Source organism: Nycticebus coucang, chromosome X (assembly GCF_027406575.1).
Source record: "Nycticebus coucang isolate mNycCou1 chromosome X, mNycCou1.pri, whole genome shotgun sequence".
NCBI lineage: Eukaryota > Metazoa > Chordata > Mammalia > Primates > Lorisidae > Nycticebus > Nycticebus coucang.
In genome coordinates, this window is record NC_069804.1 from 42655376 (window position 1) to 42674490 (window position 19115).

A 19115-nucleotide genomic window follows, 5' to 3' on the forward strand; every position below is an offset into this window, starting at 1 on the left:
GGCTCAGCTACAGCAGCTTCTCTCGGCCTGGCTGGCCCCTGAGGTCTGTCTCCATGAGAGCCCCATAGCTGACCTCACGGAGGAGCAGCTGCTGCCTGCAGTCTACAAAATCCAAATTAAACTAGAGAGCTGTATTTTTTTTTTTTCCTGCGGTGGGGTTTCTGTTGCCTAGAGTGCAGTGGCATCATCAGAGCTCACAGCAACCTCACCTTAACCTCCCAGGCTCAAGTGATCCTCCTGCCAAGAAGCAGGGACTACAGGTGTATGCCAGTATACCCAGCTAATTTTTCTATTTTTTGTAGAGATGGGGGTCTCACTCTTGGTTAGGCTGGTCTTGAACTCCTGAGCTCAAGCAATTCTCCCACTATGGCCTCCCAGAGTGCTAGGATTATAAGTATGAGCCACCACCCCCAGCCAACAATGTATTCTTATATGAAAGAATATCAGTTAATTGCATTGATTCTCATTCTAAACCTATTCATCAGATGAATTCAGTTCCTGTTTTATGCAGAGGAGAACTGCAGGCATGCCCTCCCCCCTTCTGTGTCAGTAATCAGATGGCCCCCCTGAGGCAAGGCCCTCCTGACATTCTGTATTCTGAGGTGCTTCCTGCCTCTGCATTTTTGTCCCACTGATTTTGCCTTTCTCCTTAGCAGTTTCTGTTGCCTAAGATGCTCACCCTGCCTAGCCATTCCCTTTCTGGCTCTCCCCTCGTCCAATCACTCCCTGCTGTTTGTATCTATAGTACTGTATGGGCTAGTGCAAAATTATCTTGTTTGTATCATCATGACTTCCCAACTTTAAGGGTGCCCTTGTCTCTGGCATTCTCCTTGGCTCTAAGTTTGATACTTAGAGTCTATAGAGAGCTGATTCCATAGCATCCTGAGAGCCTGGCCAAGCAATGTAGACTTATGGAACATTCTTAAGCAAGGCAGTAGTACAATCAAGAAGTATTTTATGAAAAAAAAAAAGAAGTATTTTATGGCTTGGCACCCGTAGCTCAGTGGCTAGGGCTCCGGCCACATACCACATACACTGGGGCTGGCGGGTTCGAACCCAGCCCAGGCCAGCTAAACAACAATAACAACTACCAAAAAAAAAAAAAAAATATATATATATATATAGTATATAGACAAGCGTTGTGGCAGGCGCCTGTAGTCCCAACTACTTGGGAGCTGAGGCAAGAGAATCACTTAAGCCCAAGAGTTGGAGGTTGCTGTGAGCTGTGACACCATGGCACTCTACTGAGGGTGACATAGTGAGACTCTGTCTAAAAAAAAAAAAAAGAAAAAAAGTATTTTATGTAGATTTGTGTTTCCCATAGGAGGGGAATTAAATTAAATGCCCTTTGCAAGCCTAAGAACTGTGGCTTTCTCACCATATCTGGTTAACACTCCCTGTCTTATCAACAAATGGACAATATTTATTATACATCTGAGGTTGGCATTCAGAATCATGACTATGAAGTCACTATGCGGGCCTTGTGACACAGGACTGGACACAAGTCAGCATGTTGAAGAGGAAAATATGCTGACGAGATTTGAAAATCACATTTGAGGCTTGGTGCCCATAGTACAGCGGTTACGGAGCCGGCCACAGTGGTTACGGAGCCAGGTTGGCAGGTTCAAACCCAGCCCAGGCCAGCTAAGCAACAATGACAACTGTAGCAAAAAAATAGCTGGGCGTTGTGGCGGGCACCTGTAGTCCCAGCTACTTGGGAGGCTGAGGCAAGAGAATCGTTTAAGCCCAAGAGTTGGAGGTTACTGTGAGCTGTGACACCGCAGCATTCTACAGAGGGCAACACAGTAAGACTCTGTCTCAAAATTAATGAATAAAAATTAAAAAAATAAAAAGAAAAGTAAAGAGAGAAAAAATAAAAAAATAAAAAGAAAAGCACATTTGATCACCACAAATAGCTTTATGCCAATTAATTTGGAAAATTAGATGAAAGAGACAATCTTCTAGATGTAAAATAAAATCCATTCAATAATGAATGGGAGCTCTCTGGTCCTCCTGTTCATCAGACAGCCGCATCCCTGAGGCACCATGGTGGACGTGAAAGTCGGAATAAACAGCTTTGGTTGTATTGGGCGCCTGGTCACCAGGACTGCTTTTAACTCTGGCAAAGTGGATATTGTCACTATCAATGACCCCTTCATTGACCTCAACTACATGGTCTACATGTTCCAGTATGATTCCACCCATGGAAAATTCCATGGCACAGTCAAGGCTGAGAACGGGAAGGTTGTCCTCAATGGAAATCCCATAACCATCTTCCAGGAACGAGATCCCACCAAAATCAAATGGGGTGAGGCAGGCACAGAGTATGTTGTGGAGTCCACTGGTGTCTTCACCACCATGGAGAAGGCTGGGGCTCACCTACAGGGGGGTGTCAAAAGGGTCATCATCTCTGCCCCTTCTGCTGATGCCCCCATGTTTGTGATGGGTGTGAACCACCAGAAGTACGAAAACAGCCTCTGCATCGTCAGCAATGCCTCCTGCACCACCAACTGCTTAGCCCCCTTGGCTAAGGTCATCCATGACAACTTCGGCATTGTGGAGGGACTCATGACCACAGTCCATGCCATCACTGCCACCCAGAAGACTGTGGATGGTCCCTCTGGGAAGTTGTGGCGTGATGGTTTCGGGGCTCTCCAGAACATCATCCCTGCCTCAACTGGCACAGCCAAGGCTGTGGGCAAGGTCATCCCTGAGCTGAATGGGAAACTTACTGGCATGGCCTTCCGAGTCCCTACTGCCAACATGTTGGTCGTGGATCTTACCTGCCATCTGGAGAAGGCTGCCAAATACGATGATATCAAGAAGGTGGTGAAGCAGGCATCAGAGGGCCCCCTCAAGGGCATCCTGGGTTACACCAAGCACCAGGTAGTCTCCTCTGACTTCAACGGTGACACACATTCTTCCACCTTTGATGCTGTGGCTGGCATGGCCCTCAACAACCACTTTGTCAAACTCATTGCTTGGTATGATAATGAATTTGGCTACAGCAACAGGGTGGTGGATCTTATGGCCCACATGGCCTCCAAGGAGTAAGAACCCCCAGACCACAAGCCCCAGCCAGAGCATGAGAGGAAGAGAAAGGCCCTTAGTTGCTGGGGTGCCCCTGCCTACTCAGTCCCCCACCTCACTGAGAATCTCCCCTCGACAGTTTCCACACCAGACCCCCTCAAGAACAAGAGGGGCTTAAGGAGTCCCACCTTGTCATGTAACGTCAATAAAGTTCCCTGAATTAAAAAAAAGAAAATGAATGGGATAACAGGATAAATCAACAACCTTTTAAAAAATGAAACAGAACATCAGAAATCTCTCCTAGGGTCCCCACCCCACCTCCACAAAGGAAAGAAAAAAAAGGAAGGGTACCAGGTTCAGACAATTTCATGGATGTGTTTTACCCAATATTCAAAAAATAGGAACTCCTACTTATATGAATTTTTACAGAAAAAAGGGAAAGCTGCCTGATTCATTTTATGGAGCTAGTTGTATCTTGAAAGTCAATGAGACAAGTACAATAACAAGAAAGAATTGGCTGAACTCATTTATAAACACATATCCAAAAATCCTAAACAATATATTAGCAAGTTTTTTTTTTTTTTTTGAGACAGAGTCTCACTTTGTTGCCCTCCATAGAGTGTTGTGGCAACACTATTGAGGCTTGCAGCAAACTCAAACTCCTGGGCTCAAATGATTCTCTTGCCTCAGCCTCTTGAGTACCTGGGACTACAGGCGCCCGCCACAATGCCCGGCTATTTTTAGAGATGAGGTCTTGCCCTGGCTCAGGCTGGTCTTGAACCTGTAAGCTTAGGCAGTCCACCCACCTCGGCCTCCAAAGTGCTAGGATTACAGGCATGAGCCACAGTGCCTGGCAATTAGCAAGTTTAATAAACAGTATGTAAGATACCAAAATGTGGCAGCACCTGTAGCTCAGTGGGTGGGTGCTGGCCACATACACAAAGGCTTGTGGGTTAGAACCTGCCTGGGGCCTGCTAAAACAACAATGACAACTTCAACAACAACAAAAAATAGCCAGGCGTTTGGTGGGCGCCTGTAGTCCCAGCTACTTGGGAGGCTGAGGGAAGAGAATTGTTTAGGCCCAAGAGTCTGAGGTTGCTGTGAGCTGTGAAGCCATTGCACCCTACAGCTTGAGACTTGTGACAGCTTGAGACTCTGTCTCAAAAAATATATATATATTAAAATGTTGTGACCAGGTAGGATTATTGCAGGAATGCAAAGATGGCTCAATATCACCAAAGCTATCATGGAATTCATTGTGTTGATAGAAGAAGGAAGGAAGAACCATGCTGTGGCCATTAGGTGACAGACTTAAGTTCTGTGCTTTGCCATTTACTAGCTGTGGAAACTTTTACCTCTCTCTTCTCCCCAAAGAGGTTCTCAGGAGGGGCTCTTCACAGGGGAAGGGGGCACAGTGTGGAGAAGCAGCCTGCTCTTCTCTCTACCCCATTTTCTTCATCTGTAAAATGAAGAAACATTCAAATTCCTTGATTTTGCAAGTTTTGTGAGGGAAACATGATGGAGTCCAACAAAACAGTGAGGGAAATTTGCTGTGTCCTAACTAAAAGTAATTGTGTTCATTGTACTGGTGGCCTTCTCAAAGATCTAGTTGGCAGTGCCACCCTGTGGCCTGCTGTGAAGTGGATAGAAGGCACAGACACCATTAGGGCATACTGCAGACTAGAAGAAACATATTTGGACTAAATACAGTGGTGAATGAGAAAGTACACAGCGCCACCTGAAGTTTTGAAAGCAAAACAAATCTGACTCTCAAGCCTCTAGATCTATATTGTTCAATACTGTAGTCACTAGCCCCATGTGGCTATGTGAATGCAAATGAATTAAAATAAAATAAAACTGGCTCGGTGCCTGTGGCTCAAATGGCTAAGGTGCCAGCCACATACACCTGAGCTGGCAAGTTCATATCCAGCCTGGACCCACCAAACAACAATGACAGCTGCAACCAAAAAATAGCCAGGCATTGTGGCGGGCACCTGTAGTCCCTGCTACTTGTGAGGAGGAGGCAGGAGAATCACTTGAGCCCAGGAGTTGGAGGTGGCTGTGAGCTGTGATACCATGGCACTCTACCCAGGGTGACAGCTTGAGGCTCTGTCTCAAAATAAATAAATAAATAAATAAAATAAAATAAAATAAAACTGAACATCTAGCTCCTTAGTTGCATTGGCTCCATCTCAAGTGCCATTTCAGTAGCCACATGGGGCTAGTGACTACCATATTAGACAGCACAGATACAGGTCATCTCTATCCTTGTAGGAAGTTCTATTGGACAGCCTTGCTCTATCTCTGACTACTAATTTATAGGGAATACCTAGGACAGAGGAACATGTTAAACCACACCATGAGGATGCACTAAGCAATATTCTGGTTATGGGACACTCTACAGACAAACTATTCAGTTTCTTCAACAACAAATTGCAAAAAAGAATAATGTGATGGAAGGTAAATGTGGACTAATGTACTTAAGAAACATATCATGAATGCAATGCATAGACTTATTTGGATCTGGATTCAGACAAACTATAAAAAATGTGTAAGACAATTGGGGACATGTGAATACTGACTAGATACTTGGTGATATGAAGTAATTGTTGTTATGGTGAGTGTTAATGTTACTGTGTTTATAGTTATTATAGTCTTTTTTTTCTTTGTAAAAGTTTTTTGAGACAGAGTCTCACTATGTCACCCTTGGTAGAGTGCTATTGCATCACAGCTCACAGCAACCTCCAACTTTTGGGCTTAAGCGATTCTCTTGCCTCAGCCTCCCAAGTAGCTGGGACTACAGGAGCCTGCCAGAATGCCTGGCTATTTTTTTGTTGTAGTTGCCATTGTTGTTTGTCAGGCCCAGGCTGAGTTCGAATCTGCCAGCCCCAGTGTATGTGACTGGTGCCCTAGCTGCTGAGCTAGTGCCGAGCCTTTTTTTTTCTTTTGAGATGGTGTCTCACTATGTTGCCTAGGTTGGTTTTGAACTCTTGGTCTCAACAGATCCTCCTGCCTCGGCCTTCCAAGTAGCTGGGGCTGCAGGTGCCCTCCACCACACTCAGCTTGTGGTTATGTTCTTTTATAAAAGTGCTTATGGGTATGTTAAATATACCTACTAAAGGCTCGGCGCCCATAGCACAGTGGTTACAGCACCAGCCACATATACTGAGGGTGGCTGGTTCAATCCCGGCGTGGGCATGCTAAACAACAATGACAACTGGAACAACAACAACAAAAAAAAAAGCCAGGCGTTGCAGCAGGTGCCTGTAGTTCCAGCTACTTGGGGAGGCTGAGGCAGGAGAATCGCTTAAGCCCAAGAGTTTGAGGTTGCTGTGAGCTGTGACACCACGAAACTCTACCAAGGGCCACATAGTGAGACTGTCTCAACAACAAAAAAAGATACCTACTGAAAGAGCTACAGAAGAAATGACATGATGTCTGGGATTTGCTTCAAGGTATTTTGGGGTGGAGGAGTGGGTGAAGGTATAGAGGAAATAAGACTGGCCATTAGTTGATAATTTTTGAACTAGGGTGATGAATACTAGTACAAGGAGGTTTATTTTACTCTTTTCTCTACTTGGATATATGTTTCCATAATAAAAAGTTTAAATTTCTTCAAATAAAAATGTCAGCAAAAATATGGGTTTTTTTGCAGCTGTTTTCCTTGTACCACATTCACTGAAGGACTGAATCCAGGGAAGAGAAGGGGAAATGACTTAAAGATGTCCCAGGGCAGCACACCCACTGTAGACATAGGTGGTTGTGCCCCTGTGGCTGCGCATGCATGCGGTTTGCTTTTCTCTTGCTCGTCAGACTCAGAACACAGTGTAGTAATTATGAGTATTTCTCCCCGAGGCAGACAGCAAATCTCATAAATATTTCTTTCTTCCATCCAACCCGGAAGAGTTTAAAGCCAAAAGGATCCTGGCTCGAAGAGCCTGGTGCAGAGGATTTGTAAGTGTTGGCATTCCTGGGCTACAAAGGAAACCATTTGGCATCTTGGTCTAAGCTGTGTAGGAAAAAGAAATAAATAAAACATAGTTCAGTGGATTGTCACACCCAAGTTAAGCCACGAATTCAGCTAGGGATCTCTCTGGCGTACTGCCTCCTGCATGTTAAAGTCATCACCAGGCTGTTTCAGAAGAGGGTGTTGCATCTCTCAGCAAGTTGGGGAGAATCATGTATCTTGGATGATTCTGAGACTATATATAACAGGGAGTTCATTAGGGCTATGAATGTGGAGACGCTGCTCCAGGGGTGGGGGGATGCTGCCTGCAGTTCAGAGAGTAGAGCCTAAAACTAAGAGAGCCAGAACAGTACTAACCACGTGTCAGGCAGAAGGGGACTGGTTAAAGAGTGAAAGTTGGTGACAGGGTAAGCCAAGAGTCAGGGTCAGGTTCAACAGGCCCACAGAAGGTCCTGAGCTAGTTCTTTTTTCTTCTTTTTTTTTCTGAGCTAGTTCTAAGAATGCAACTGGAAGGTTATCTATGCTTGACTTGTAAGTAATAATAACATTACTTTTATGGAGTTACCTATAAAATTCATTCAGTGAACATTACCTAGATGGGATAGTTAATTGTATGTGTCAACTCAACTGGGCCACAAGTTGCTCAGGTATTTGGCCAAACATTATTCTGGGTGTTTTTGTGAGGGTATTTTTGGATGAGATTAACATCTAAATCTATAGATGGAATAAAGCAGAAGGCCCTCCCTAATGTTGTGGGCCTCATACAATCTGTTGAAGACCTGAATAGAACATTGAAATTCCCCAAATAAGAGGGAATTCCTTCTGTCTTTGAGCTGGAACATTGTTTTTTTCCTAACTTCAGACTCAGACTGAAACACTGGCTTTTCCTAGGCCTCCAGCCTGCTGTCATTTGAACTGGAACTACACTATCAGCTCTCTTGGGTCTCCAGCTTGCTGACTTACCCTGATATCTTAGCACTTATTGACTTCCATAATCATATGAGCCAATCCTACTGGTTCTATTTCTCTGGAGAACCCTGACTAATACACTGGATAAATAACCCCATTCCCAGCCTGGGCATGGCAACTTATGCCTATAATCCTAGCACTCTGGGAGGCCCAGATGGGAGGATAGATTGAACTCAAGAATTTGAGACTAGCCTGAGCAGGAGTGTGATCCCATCTCTACAAAAAAAAAAAAAAAGTCCAGGTGCGCTGGCTCACACCTGTAATCCTAGCAACTCTGGGAGGCCATGGCGGGTGGATTGCCCTGAGCTTAGGAGTTTGAGACCAGCCTGAGTCAGAGCAAGACCTCGGCACCAGCTACAGACACCAAGGGTGGCAGTTCGAACCAGGCCTGGGCCAGCTAAACAATGACAACTGCAACAAGAAAATAGCTGGACTGGGCAGAGCCTGTGGCTCAAAGGTGTAGGGCACCGGCCCCATATACCAGAGGTGGTGGGTTCAGGCCCGGCCCCTGGCCAAAAACTGCAAAAAAAAAAAAAAAAAAAAAAAGAAAATAGCCGGGTGTTGTGACAGGTGCCTGTAGTCCCAGCTAAGTGGGAGGCTGAGGCAAGAGAATTGCTTAAGCCCAAGAGTTGGAGGTTGATGTGAACTGTGATGCCACAGCACTCTACCAAGGTCCACAAAATGAGACTCTGTCTCAAAAATAAAAATAGAAATAAAAAAAAATTAGCCAGATTGGTGGCACATGCCTACAAGTCCCAGCTACTTGGGAGGCTAAGGTAGGAGGATTACCTGAGCCCAGGACTTTGAGGTTGCAGTGAGCAACGGATGATGCCACTGCATTCTAGTAAATAAATAAACCCCATTTCTGTATAAATACTCCAGTGGACCCCATGATTTTTGGCTCAGTCTTTTATCAGTCTCATAGTCTCTCAAAGTCACAAATATAGCCTCTCTCATAATTAGAATATCCAGACTAGGAGATTCTTTATAACGTCTGCCCTCACTGGCTCAGGCCTGCTTCCCATTGGAATCCTCCAGCAGGAAGTGGATGTGGCTGCCCTCTTGTACTTCCCCTCCTTCTTCCACTACCTCCTGAGGGGGAGGGGGAGATGGAGGGAGGAGTATAAAGAAATGGACAAGGCTTCTCTCTCTCTCTTTTTTTGAGGCAGAGTCTCACTTTGTCACCCCTGGCAGAGTGCCATGGCCTCATAGTAATACAGGTGGCGCCCTCGGCTGAGCTGGAGGACCTGCCACCTCAGCCCTGGTGGTATTGGTGCAGCAGCAGCTGGCAGAGGATCCAGCAGGCTGGAGGATAGGCAGGGTCCCTGTCCCCCAGGAGGCTCCAGTAGCGGGAGGGGCCAGACAACTGCTGGAGACACCAGCACCTTAGGTCTCCCTCCCCTTGCACTTGTGGCTGAACAGGGAACCCCCCATTTCCTAGGCCTGGTCAATTTCATGTTAGTTTCCTAGGCCTCCAAAGGAAAGGGATTGTAGCCATTCATTTGCTACTGAGTTCCAGGCTAAATGTAACTACAGAGGACCCCATGCTACTACATATACCCCTGGACAAAGAGCCAGAGAGAGACAGAGAGAGGGAGCAAGAGAGTTCTTTCCCTCACCTGGGTTCCCCCTTCTGGGAGCTTTGGTGTTTTTGTATTCTTTTCTGTAAATAAATCCTGTCTGACCACTGATCTGTGGTCTGTGGATTCATTCTTCGAATCACGGAGATCAAGAACCTACTGAAGACGAAATTCTCATAGCAACCTCAGACTCCTGGGCTCAAGTGATCCTCTTGCCTCAACCTCCCGAGTAGCTGAGACTATAGGCACCTGCCACAATGCTCAGCTGTTTTTAGAGAGAGGGTCTCACTCTAGCTCAGGTTGGTCTTGAACTTGAGAGCACAGGCAATCCACCTGCCTTAGCCTCCCAGAGTGCTGGAAGGCCTCTCTTGATCAGGTTCTCTCTCTGAGCCTGGCAGGTGTCTAAAGCTGATTATCCTCTGGGACTTTTCACGGGCTCATCGAAGATTCTCACTACTAGGGTTCTGTCTCCCAAGTTGTGCATATAGAGGCCTGGAGGTTTCCTCTCTCAGTCACGGCTCTGGGCGATATGCTCTGGCTTCTTTATGCTGAAGTCTCCCTGATGCCCCCTCCCTGAAGTCCCTTTTGGTGGTCTCTAAGACAGTCTCCTGTGGGGGGCCAAGGAAACAGTCTGACAGCTTTTCTCCCAGTGCACCCTGGAAGAGTGCGCTGGCTGATCCTAGTGTGGCAGCATTTCCCTGCTCCCCTGTCTTGGCCACCATGGCAGTGAGTCAGCCATCATTTGCCCCTTTGAAGTCTTGGGTGGTAGCAGACCTCAGTCCACAGCCAGCTTTAGCCTTCTCAGGTGTGAGTCTGACCCTGTTCCCCATTCCATGTGGCTCTGGGAGAACAGCACCTCCCTCAGCTGCATCACTCAGGCCCTGGGGCTTCTTCTTCTTCTTTTTTCTAATAAGACTAAATTTATTCAATACCTTAGTAAAAGATTTGATTATAGGTATCCAACAGTATAAAAAGTACAAAACAGATATGTAGATTTCTTTTCTTTTTCTTTCTTTTTTTTTTTTTTTTGAGACAGAGTCTCACTTTGTCACCCTGGGTGGAGTGCTGTGTTGTCACAGCTCACAGCAACTTCCAGCTCTTGGACTTAAGCAATTCTCTTGTCTCAGCCTCCTGAGTAGCTGGGACTACAGGTGCCTGCCACAATGCCCAGCTATTTTATTTTTTTGGTTGCAGTTGTCGTTTGTCAGGCCCGGGCTAGATTCCAACCTGCCAGCTCTGATGTATGTGGCTGGTGCCCTTAGCTGTTGAGCTACAGGCGCCAAGCCAGATCCGTAGATTTCTAATGTGCATGACTATATAGTGCACATCCTACAGGCAAAGAGAGGTAGAAAGGAAGAAAGAAGACTGTGATTGAGGTCTAGTAATAAATAACAGAAGTAGAGATGATCCATATCATAAATATCCTACCACCAATACTGTAGCCAAAATGTACACACATAAAGAAAATTCAAAATAACTCAGAGGATGATAATGGCTGGACTCCTGTAATTCACCTCAAAGACTGTGAGAGAGCCAAAGCAACTGTATAGCCTGTGCATAGGGTGGCTTATAGCATGTAGGTTTTTCCCAAAAGGAGGAAATATAAAATGTTTGGATTAAGAACCATAGAACTAGGTCGGTGCCTGTGGCTCAAGGAGTAGGGTGCTGGTCCCATATGCCGGAGGTGGCGGGTTCAAACCCAGCCCCGGCCAAAAACCACAAAAAAAAAAAAAAAAAGAACTATAGAACTAGAGGGCGTCCGTAAAAAGCGGCTTACTCCTTATTGTTATACTACCCAATTTTTAAAATCCAGTTCAAAAAATAAGCACAAAGTCATGTCATTATAAGGCAAGCAAATGCTCCTCCCTCGTGAGAAGTCTAAACTGGTAATGTTTCTCCTGAACTTTCAGAAAAGAGGCAGTAAGATTATTTTGGTTTGGGTTCAAGTGAGAGGGTTTGAATTAGGATTTTAGAATTGAAGAACTCCAAGTTCAGGATATCTCAATGTTCAGCAAGCCTGACCAGAAGAAGCCAAACCACAACCAACACACAACATTAACACACACCTCTTTTCTTTTAGTAATTTTTACTTAAAATATAGTGAAAAAATTAAAAATAAAAACTCTAACAGGTTAAAACACGTTAAACATTCACTCTACAAAGCTAAAACCTTAACAAAGGTCAACTGAAGTAATCCAGAGCTAAAACTGCACATTTTTTTTCTTTTTGAGAGAGTCTTACTTTGTCGCCCTGAATAGAGTGCTATGGTGTCAAGAGACTTCTGCTCAAGAGATCCTCCTGCCTCAGCCTCCAAAGTAGCTGGGACTACAAGCCCCTGGCCATAACGCCCAGCGCATTTTTTTTTCTTTTTTTTTTTTTGAGAGAGTCTTACTTTGTCGCCCTGGATAGAGTGCTATGGTGTCAAGAGACTTCTGCTCAAGAGATCCTCCTGCCTCAGCCTCCAAAGTAGCTGGGACTACAAGCCCCCAGCCACAACGCCCAGCTATTTTTAAGAGATGGGGTCTCACTCTTGCTAAGGCTGGTCTCAAACTCCTGAGCTCAAGCGATCCACCCACCTTGGCCTCTCAGAATGCTAAGATTACAGATGTGAGCCACCATGCCCAGCACTGAATTGTGCAGATTTCCAATGAAGTCATCAGTCATGTAACATAAAGAAAAGTCCATTATTTACATACTCAGCAAGCTCTCTAAGAAATATGCCCCCCAAAGTATTAACGTTTGTTTTGTGCCATCCTGAAAACTTGAGCAATTTATTTTTCAGATAAACATGTTTTTCTTTTTTTAGACAAAGTCTCACTTTGTCACTTTGGTAGAGTACCATAGAATCATAGTTCACAGCAACCTCAAACTCTTGGGGTTAAGCGATTCTCTTGCCTCAGCCTCCCAAGTAGCTGGGACTACAGGCGCCCACCACAACACCTGGCTATTTTTTTGTTGCAGTTGTCGTCGTTGTTTAGCTGGCCCTGGCTTTGTTCGAACCCACTAGCCTCGGTGTACGTGGCTGGCGCTGCAACCACTGTGCTACGGGCACCAAGGCAATACTTGGTACTATTCATGGGGGAATCTCACCTATCCTAAAGACTTGCCATTTCCCCAAGAGGAGCTTTCATTCTGCTTTAGAAATTCCACATAAACTAAAATCTTTATCAAGGCTGTTGAGGTTGCTGTGAGCTATGATGCTATGGCACTCTACCGAGGGTGACAAAGTAAGACTGTGTCTCAAAAAAAAAAAATTATGGAGTATTAATATGAATGGAGGTGGTACAGGATGCATAATATATAGTTACCGCTCCGTATATTTAGAAATTTCCTTCAAGGTATTTGTAACAGAAAGCTCAGTCTGTCCTGCTTAATAATCAATAGTATATAGGTTTGAACCATCAGAACCTTGGCAAGACCTTAATACAACAAAATCATTATTATTATTATTATTGTTTGTTTGTTTAGCGGGCCCATGCTGGGTTTGAACCCATCAGCTCAGAGCATGTGGCTGGCACCCTAACCACTGACCTACAGGCACCCAGCCTACATCAGAATTATTAACAATTACTTTTAGAGACCAGTCTGTGTTTGTGTGTTATGACAAATTTATTATCATGAGGGAAAACAAGTATAGCCAGTCATCTTATAAAATGCCCCACCCCAGCCACTGCTTCTCAATACACAAAGACTGAAACTGCATATTGTTTATCATACAATAAACCCGTCTCTGTTGCCTGAAATTCCCCTCAGTTTCATTTATTAGAAAGGGATTTAAAAAAAAAAAAGGATTTTAAACAAATAAGAGTTATAAAGCACTTCACATTGGCATTCAGCTTTCCTATGAAGTACTCAGCATCTTAAATATTATGTGCAACTCTTTTTAGTCACCTAGACACTGGCTTTAGAGTTTGTTAACCTGTGGGGGTGGGGGGGACGGAATTATTCTAGAATTTGTCTTTTGGCGGACTAGCGGACATCCAAGTTAAAAACGGAAGGGTCAGTTTGTTGCTCTGCGGTCTTTTCAAAATTAAAATCGCTTTTTGTTCCAACCCTTCTGCATAAAGCCCTCGGTCATCACTCCTGAGTGGAGACAGGCAGAGCCTCTGGGCCCTGCTCCTCTGGCGTCTCAGCAGCGGCTTTCTTGTTGCCACTGCAAGGCTTGAAGAGATGGGTGTCGATGAGGACTTCCCCAAAACGGCCTTCATAGATAATCCCACAACATATCTTCTGTCTTTTCCAGTATGTGGGATCTATAAAGGAAAAAGCTGGTGTTCTCTCACAACCGGAAGCCATCTCGCTATCTGCACCGTCACCTGACGGGTTACTGTAACGAGTAGATTGGGCTGAGGTGGTAGAATGACGCCCCTTCCGCAGTTTAGCCATGCGCCTACTTTTTATCCTGTTTCCAGACGGAGTTTCTATTCTCCTTGGTTCGAATGTAGTCTTCAGTCCTGCCCTTGCATCTACCACATGATTCCAATTTCTGTTTGATCCTTCTGGCAACTTCCTCCATTTTTTCAGAATCTGGACACAGGCATTACAGATGTCTCCGGAGCGAATTTCACGCAACCCAAAACAGCCCCGGAAGTCCTTTTCGTGGCGTTTACTGTCAGTGAATCGGCAACTGGAGGACTTAGCTCTGCAAATACAGCAACCCTCTATGCTTCGGTACATCCTCGGCTTGCGAGAAGGAGACATCTTTTCTACTGGGCGAGTTCCACGCGCAGTCGCGTTCCTAGTGGAGCGCACGCCAGGCCAGAGCCCCTACTCCAAGCGCTCCCTCCTCCTCAACCACCTCATCTAGGAGATCCTGGGCTTCTCTGTGGCTGGCTGGGGGGCTGAGGGAGCCCACATTCTAGATTCTGCATTGTGATGCTTATGAAAATACCCCATAGCAGCCCTTGACAGCTTTGGGCTGATAGCCTTGCAGAAATACTGTCTTCTTCCATCCCTCAGGGAGCCTAATCTGAGACACTTTGAAGCAGCTCCACAGAAAGCCCCAGTGATATCAAGCCCCAAGTAATAATAATGAGTTTGGATCAGCTTTCCCTCTTGCCGGGTTTCATTCTTCCCTGTCCCTCACTCTTGTTCCATGGGGCCATTCCACAAAATCAACTAGCTTCAAGGAAGCTCTGTTGTCAGGCTCTGCTCTAGGGGTGAGGGGTGAGGGGACGGACTCCAATGGCGCCCTCATTAGACTTTGGATTAAAAGATAACACCTCCCCACATAACCCTGCATGGTTAGGGATAGGATGAGGTATCAGACACAGCAACTCCTACCCCTTCCACCCAGATCTCTTCATCTGTTTTCTTCTTCCCATTCTGTGACCTTTCCTATCTGTGATCTGACTGAGACCCTCCAGAGGCTCTGAACAGGCCCGGGAGGGCTCAAGAGATCCTCCCACCTCAGTGGCCCAACTAGCCAGAACTATAGGAGCACACTACCACACCTGGCTAATTTTTCTAGTTTTTTTTGTAGAGATGGGGTCTTGCTATGAACTCTTGGTTACCTCAAGTCATCCTCCTGCCTCAGTCTCCCAAAATATAATGGGAATTATAGGCATGAACCACTGTGCCAGCCACATTCTAGATTCTGCTACATTTATGGTAGCTTGGCGTCTCTGGAGGGCTTCCATTTTCATATCCAATCATAAACTGATCAATCAACCCAAAGTTTCTCCTTTTTTTTTTTTTTTGTAGAGACAGAGTCTCACTTTATGGCCCTCGGTAGAGTGCCGTGGCGTCACACAGCTCACAGCAACCTCCAACTCCTGGGCTTAGGTGATTCTCCTGCCTCAGCCTCCCGAGTAGCTGGGACTACAGGCGCCCGCCACAACGCCCGGCTATTTTTTGGTTGCAGTTTGGCCGGGGTCAGGTTTGAACCCGTCACCCTCAGTATATGGGGCCGGCGCCTTACCGACTGAGCCACAGGCGCCGCCCTTTCTCCTTTTTTTTTGAGACAGAGTCTTACTTTGTCACCCTGAATACAGTGCTGTGGCATCATAGCTCACAGCAACCTCAAAGGCTTGGGCTCAAGCTATTCTCTTGTCTCAGCCTCTCAAATAGCTGGGACTACAGGCAACCACCACAATGCCCAGCTATTTGTTTTTTTAGAGACAGGGGTCTCACTCTTGCTGAGGCTGGTCTTGAACTCCTGAGCTCAAGGGATCCACCTGCCTCGGCCTCCAGATTGCTAGGATTATAGGCATGAGCCAGCATGCCTGGCCAACATTCCTCTTTCAGAAAATGCTGACATCTGTTTTTTTTTTTTTTTAGTGTCTGTAACATTAAGCTTCCTAGTTCCACCCCCTCTCCGCCAGCCCCCTCCCCCGCTTCTGCCCCCAGGCCTGTTCTAAATTGAGTTACTAATGTCAGTCTTAAAATATGCTCCCCTACTCCCTCCCCACTGCCCAGGGTGCCACTGAGGCACTCACCATGAAAGACCTAACTGGCACACAGTAGCTGATCACCTCTGCCTAAACCCTATGGCTACAAATGAAACCCAATCTCATGTTCTTTTTAGCAGCCACATCATCTGGTAGCTCGTGATCCCTATTTCCTGATGCCTGCCGGACATTTGCACTGGGGGGCCTTCAGGCTCCTCAGATTAATGAGCCCAAAACAGCTCATTATATCCTCCCATTGAGCTCTGCCTCACGAATTTATGTTCTTGGTGAACACACTCACCCAAGCACTCTCCCAGGCTAACCATCTCAGAGGCTTTCTTACGGATTCCAGCTCCCCCACCCTCTCTGTCCAATTCCACCTCTCCCCATCCTCTGGATTCTACCTCTCAGACAGTTCTCAGTTATTTATTTATTTTTTTTAGAGACAGAGTGTCACTTTGCCACCCTCAGTAGAGTGCTGTGGCGTCAGCAACCTCCAGCTCTTGGGCTTAGACGATTCTCTTATCTCAGCCTCCCAAGTAGCTGGGAGTACAGGCGCACCCAACAACTTTTTGGCTGGGGCCGGGCATGAACCTGCCAACCCCGGTATATGCGGCGGGCACCCTACTCCTTGAGCCACAGGCACCACCAGGTCTCAGTTCTTGTCCTATCACTCTGGTACCCCTTGACCTCTTTTCTCTGGTTATCTTTCTCCAAGTCACTCAGTTCCTGTGACTTTTGGGTTTAGAAATGTTTGTGGCCTTTCCATTGACCGTATGATCTGTTAGCTCTCAATTCATGAGTGAGAGCTACAAGTCATCACAAACAACACCCTACCCCTGCCTCAGTCTGTGTGTATTTTTTTTTTTTTTTGAGACAGAGTCTCACATACTTACATGGCAGAGGAGATACCATGATCACGGAGACAGAGTCTCACTTTGTCACCCTTAGTTGAGTGCTGTGGCATCACAGCTCACAGCAACCTCAAACACTTGGGCTTAAGTGATTCTCTTGTCTCACCCTCCCAGGTCGCTGGGACTATAGACGTTCACCACAAAGCCCAGCTTTTTATTGCAGTTTTCATTGTTTAGCAGGTCCGGGCTGGGTTCAAACTCACCAGCCTCCGTACATGTAGCCTGTGCCCTAACCACTGAGTATGGGTGCCAAGCCAAGTCTGTATATTTTTGAGGCCCATCACCTTCCTCAAAGGTCAATGTCTTGAGTCTACTGGGATTAAGGTTTGAAAGTCTATGTCCCTTTTCATTTCTACCACCAAGTTCTTGAATTCCAGTCTGTGTCAATACTCTGGCGACTATGCTTTTCTTTTTTTCTTCTTCTTCTTCTTCTTTTTTTTGAGACAGAGTGTCACTCTGTCACCTGGGGTAGAGTGCCATGGCATCATCATAGCTCACAGCAACCTCAAATCCCTGGGCTCAAGCAATCCTCTTGCCTCAGCCTCCCGAGTAGCTGGGACTACAGGCACTCGCCACAACGCCCAGCTATTCTTTTCAAGATGGGGTCTCGATCTTGCTCAGGCTGGTCTTCAACTCCTGAGCTCAGGCAATCCATCAGCCTCAGCCTCTCAAAGTGCTAGGATTACAGGTGTGAGCCACCATGCTGGGCCTCAGGAAGAAACATAACAAAATAATGGTTCTGTAGGACAACTTTGTGTTCCTTTTCTGAACCTCACTTGTGTCACATACTCCTTTGAGAATGTGATGAGAGTTGTGAATCTTCTCCCCAGAAGTGCAAATACAGGCCAGCACCCTGTAATCCCAGCACTCCGGGAGGCTGAGGTGGGTGGATTACTTGAGCTCAGGAGTTTGAGACCAGCCTGAGCTAGAGAGAGATCCTGTCTCTAAAAATAGCCAGGTGGTGTGGTGGGTGCCTATGGTCCCAGCTACACTGGAGGCTGAGACAAGAGAATTGCTTGAGCCCAAGAGTTTGAGGTTACTGTGAGCTGTGACGCCATAGTACTCAACCCCAGGTGAGACTCTGTCTCCAAAAAAAAAAAAAGAGAAAAAAGTGCAAATACATATAACATTATCAGATTTTACCAATAATTTCTGGGTATTTGCAACCTAGGGGTTCAGAGGTTCTGAGTTAACTGTTCATCCAAAGTCTAGGTGACTTCCACCCTGTGGATTTGGTTGGTTCTTTGTATGTGCTTCAGTGGTACAAGGGTCCCCAGACTTCCCCTTCAGCCCTTTGCTCATACCAAGAGCAGGCAGTGCCTCAGCATATCCATGGACCCATGCAGGTACTTTGAATGTGCTGCTGTTGTGTTTGCCAGGACAACATCAACAACTGAGAGGTGTGGGAGGAAAGGATCACAGCGTTCTGGAGTCCTGTCCTCAAAGCCAAGGTGCCGACAGTGAAGCATGCAGGCTGCTTCTGTAGCTTCCTAATGAGCCCTCGCCACTTGATGCTCCCCTGGGAACTGGGGAATATGTACTCAGATCACTATTTCCTGGATGCAACCCTCATGATCCTTGGAACTTTGAAAACTAATAGCAGGTAGTCATCGTTGAGAAACCTGACTCAATATAGGAATAAAATAATGAGAGCAGAAACTAATGGTTGGAGATAGAAAAGCACAGTCAAGGCCAGGCGAGGTGGCTCATGCCTGTAATCCCAACACTCTGGGAGGCTGAGGCCGGTGGATCCCCTGAGCTCAGGAGTTCGAGACCAGCCTGAGCAAGAGCAAGACCCCATCTCTCCTAGAAATAGAAACTACTGGGAGGCTGAGGCAAGAGAATCTCTTGATCCCAAGAGTTTGAGGTTGCTGTGAGCTATGAAGCCATGGCACTCTACCCAGGGCAACAAAATATATATATATATTTTTTGAGACAGAATCTCACTTTGTTGCCCTCAGTAGAGCGCCATGGCCTCGTAGCTCACAGCAACCTCAAACTCTTGGGCTTAAGCAATTCTTTTGCCTCAGCCTCTCAAGTAGCTGGGAATACAGGTGCCCACCACAAAGCCTGGCTATTTTTAGAGACCGGGTCTCGCTCTGGCTCAGGCTGGTCTCAAATTTGTGAGTTCAGGCAATCCACCTGCCTTGGCCTCCCAAGTGCTAAGATTACAGATGTGAGCCACTGTGCCCGGTATCTTCTATCTTTTTCTGTGCAAACATAAACATACATTATCCTTCTAAACCTGGGGGAAACGATCCTTTGT

General features: G+C 46.1%; 2 protein-coding genes across 2 annotated transcripts; one reads left to right on the forward strand and one right to left on the reverse strand.

The window, feature by feature from the left end:
- Positions 1-2046: 2046 nt before the first annotated feature.
- Positions 2047-3198, forward strand: LOC128577674 (glyceraldehyde-3-phosphate dehydrogenase-like). The gene has a single exon (XM_053579959.1). The coding sequence runs from the start codon at positions 2047-2049 to the stop codon at positions 3052-3054; it is 1008 nt and encodes a 335-aa protein (XP_053435934.1). The 3' UTR covers positions 3055-3198.
- A 10425-nt stretch (positions 3199-13623) lies between these two features.
- On the reverse strand, positions 13624-18318 carry LOC128576777 (SIN3-HDAC complex-associated factor-like). Its single transcript, XM_053579002.1, has 2 exons — positions 18154-18318; positions 13624-14313 (listed from the first exon to the last, which is right to left on the reverse strand). The coding sequence occupies exons 1-2, from the start codon at positions 18316-18318 to the stop codon at positions 13624-13626; spliced, it is 855 nt and encodes a 284-aa protein (XP_053434977.1).
- Positions 18319-19115: the final 797 nt, after the last annotated feature.

Bases quoted from the DNA above. Each gene is read 5' to 3' on its own strand.
- LOC128576777 (XM_053579002.1), bottom strand. From the start codon at position 18,318: ATGCTTCACTGTCGGCACCTTGGCTTTGAGGACAGGACTCCAGAACGC. The intron at 14,314-18,153 runs GTATGAGCAAAG...CGCTTGGAGTAG, and splicing joins TGAGGCACTGCCTGCTCTTG to GGGCTCTGGCCTGGCGTGCG.
- LOC128577674 (XM_053579959.1), top strand. From the start codon at position 2,047: ATGGTGGACGTGAAAGTCGGAATAAACAGCTTTGGTTGTATTGGGCGC.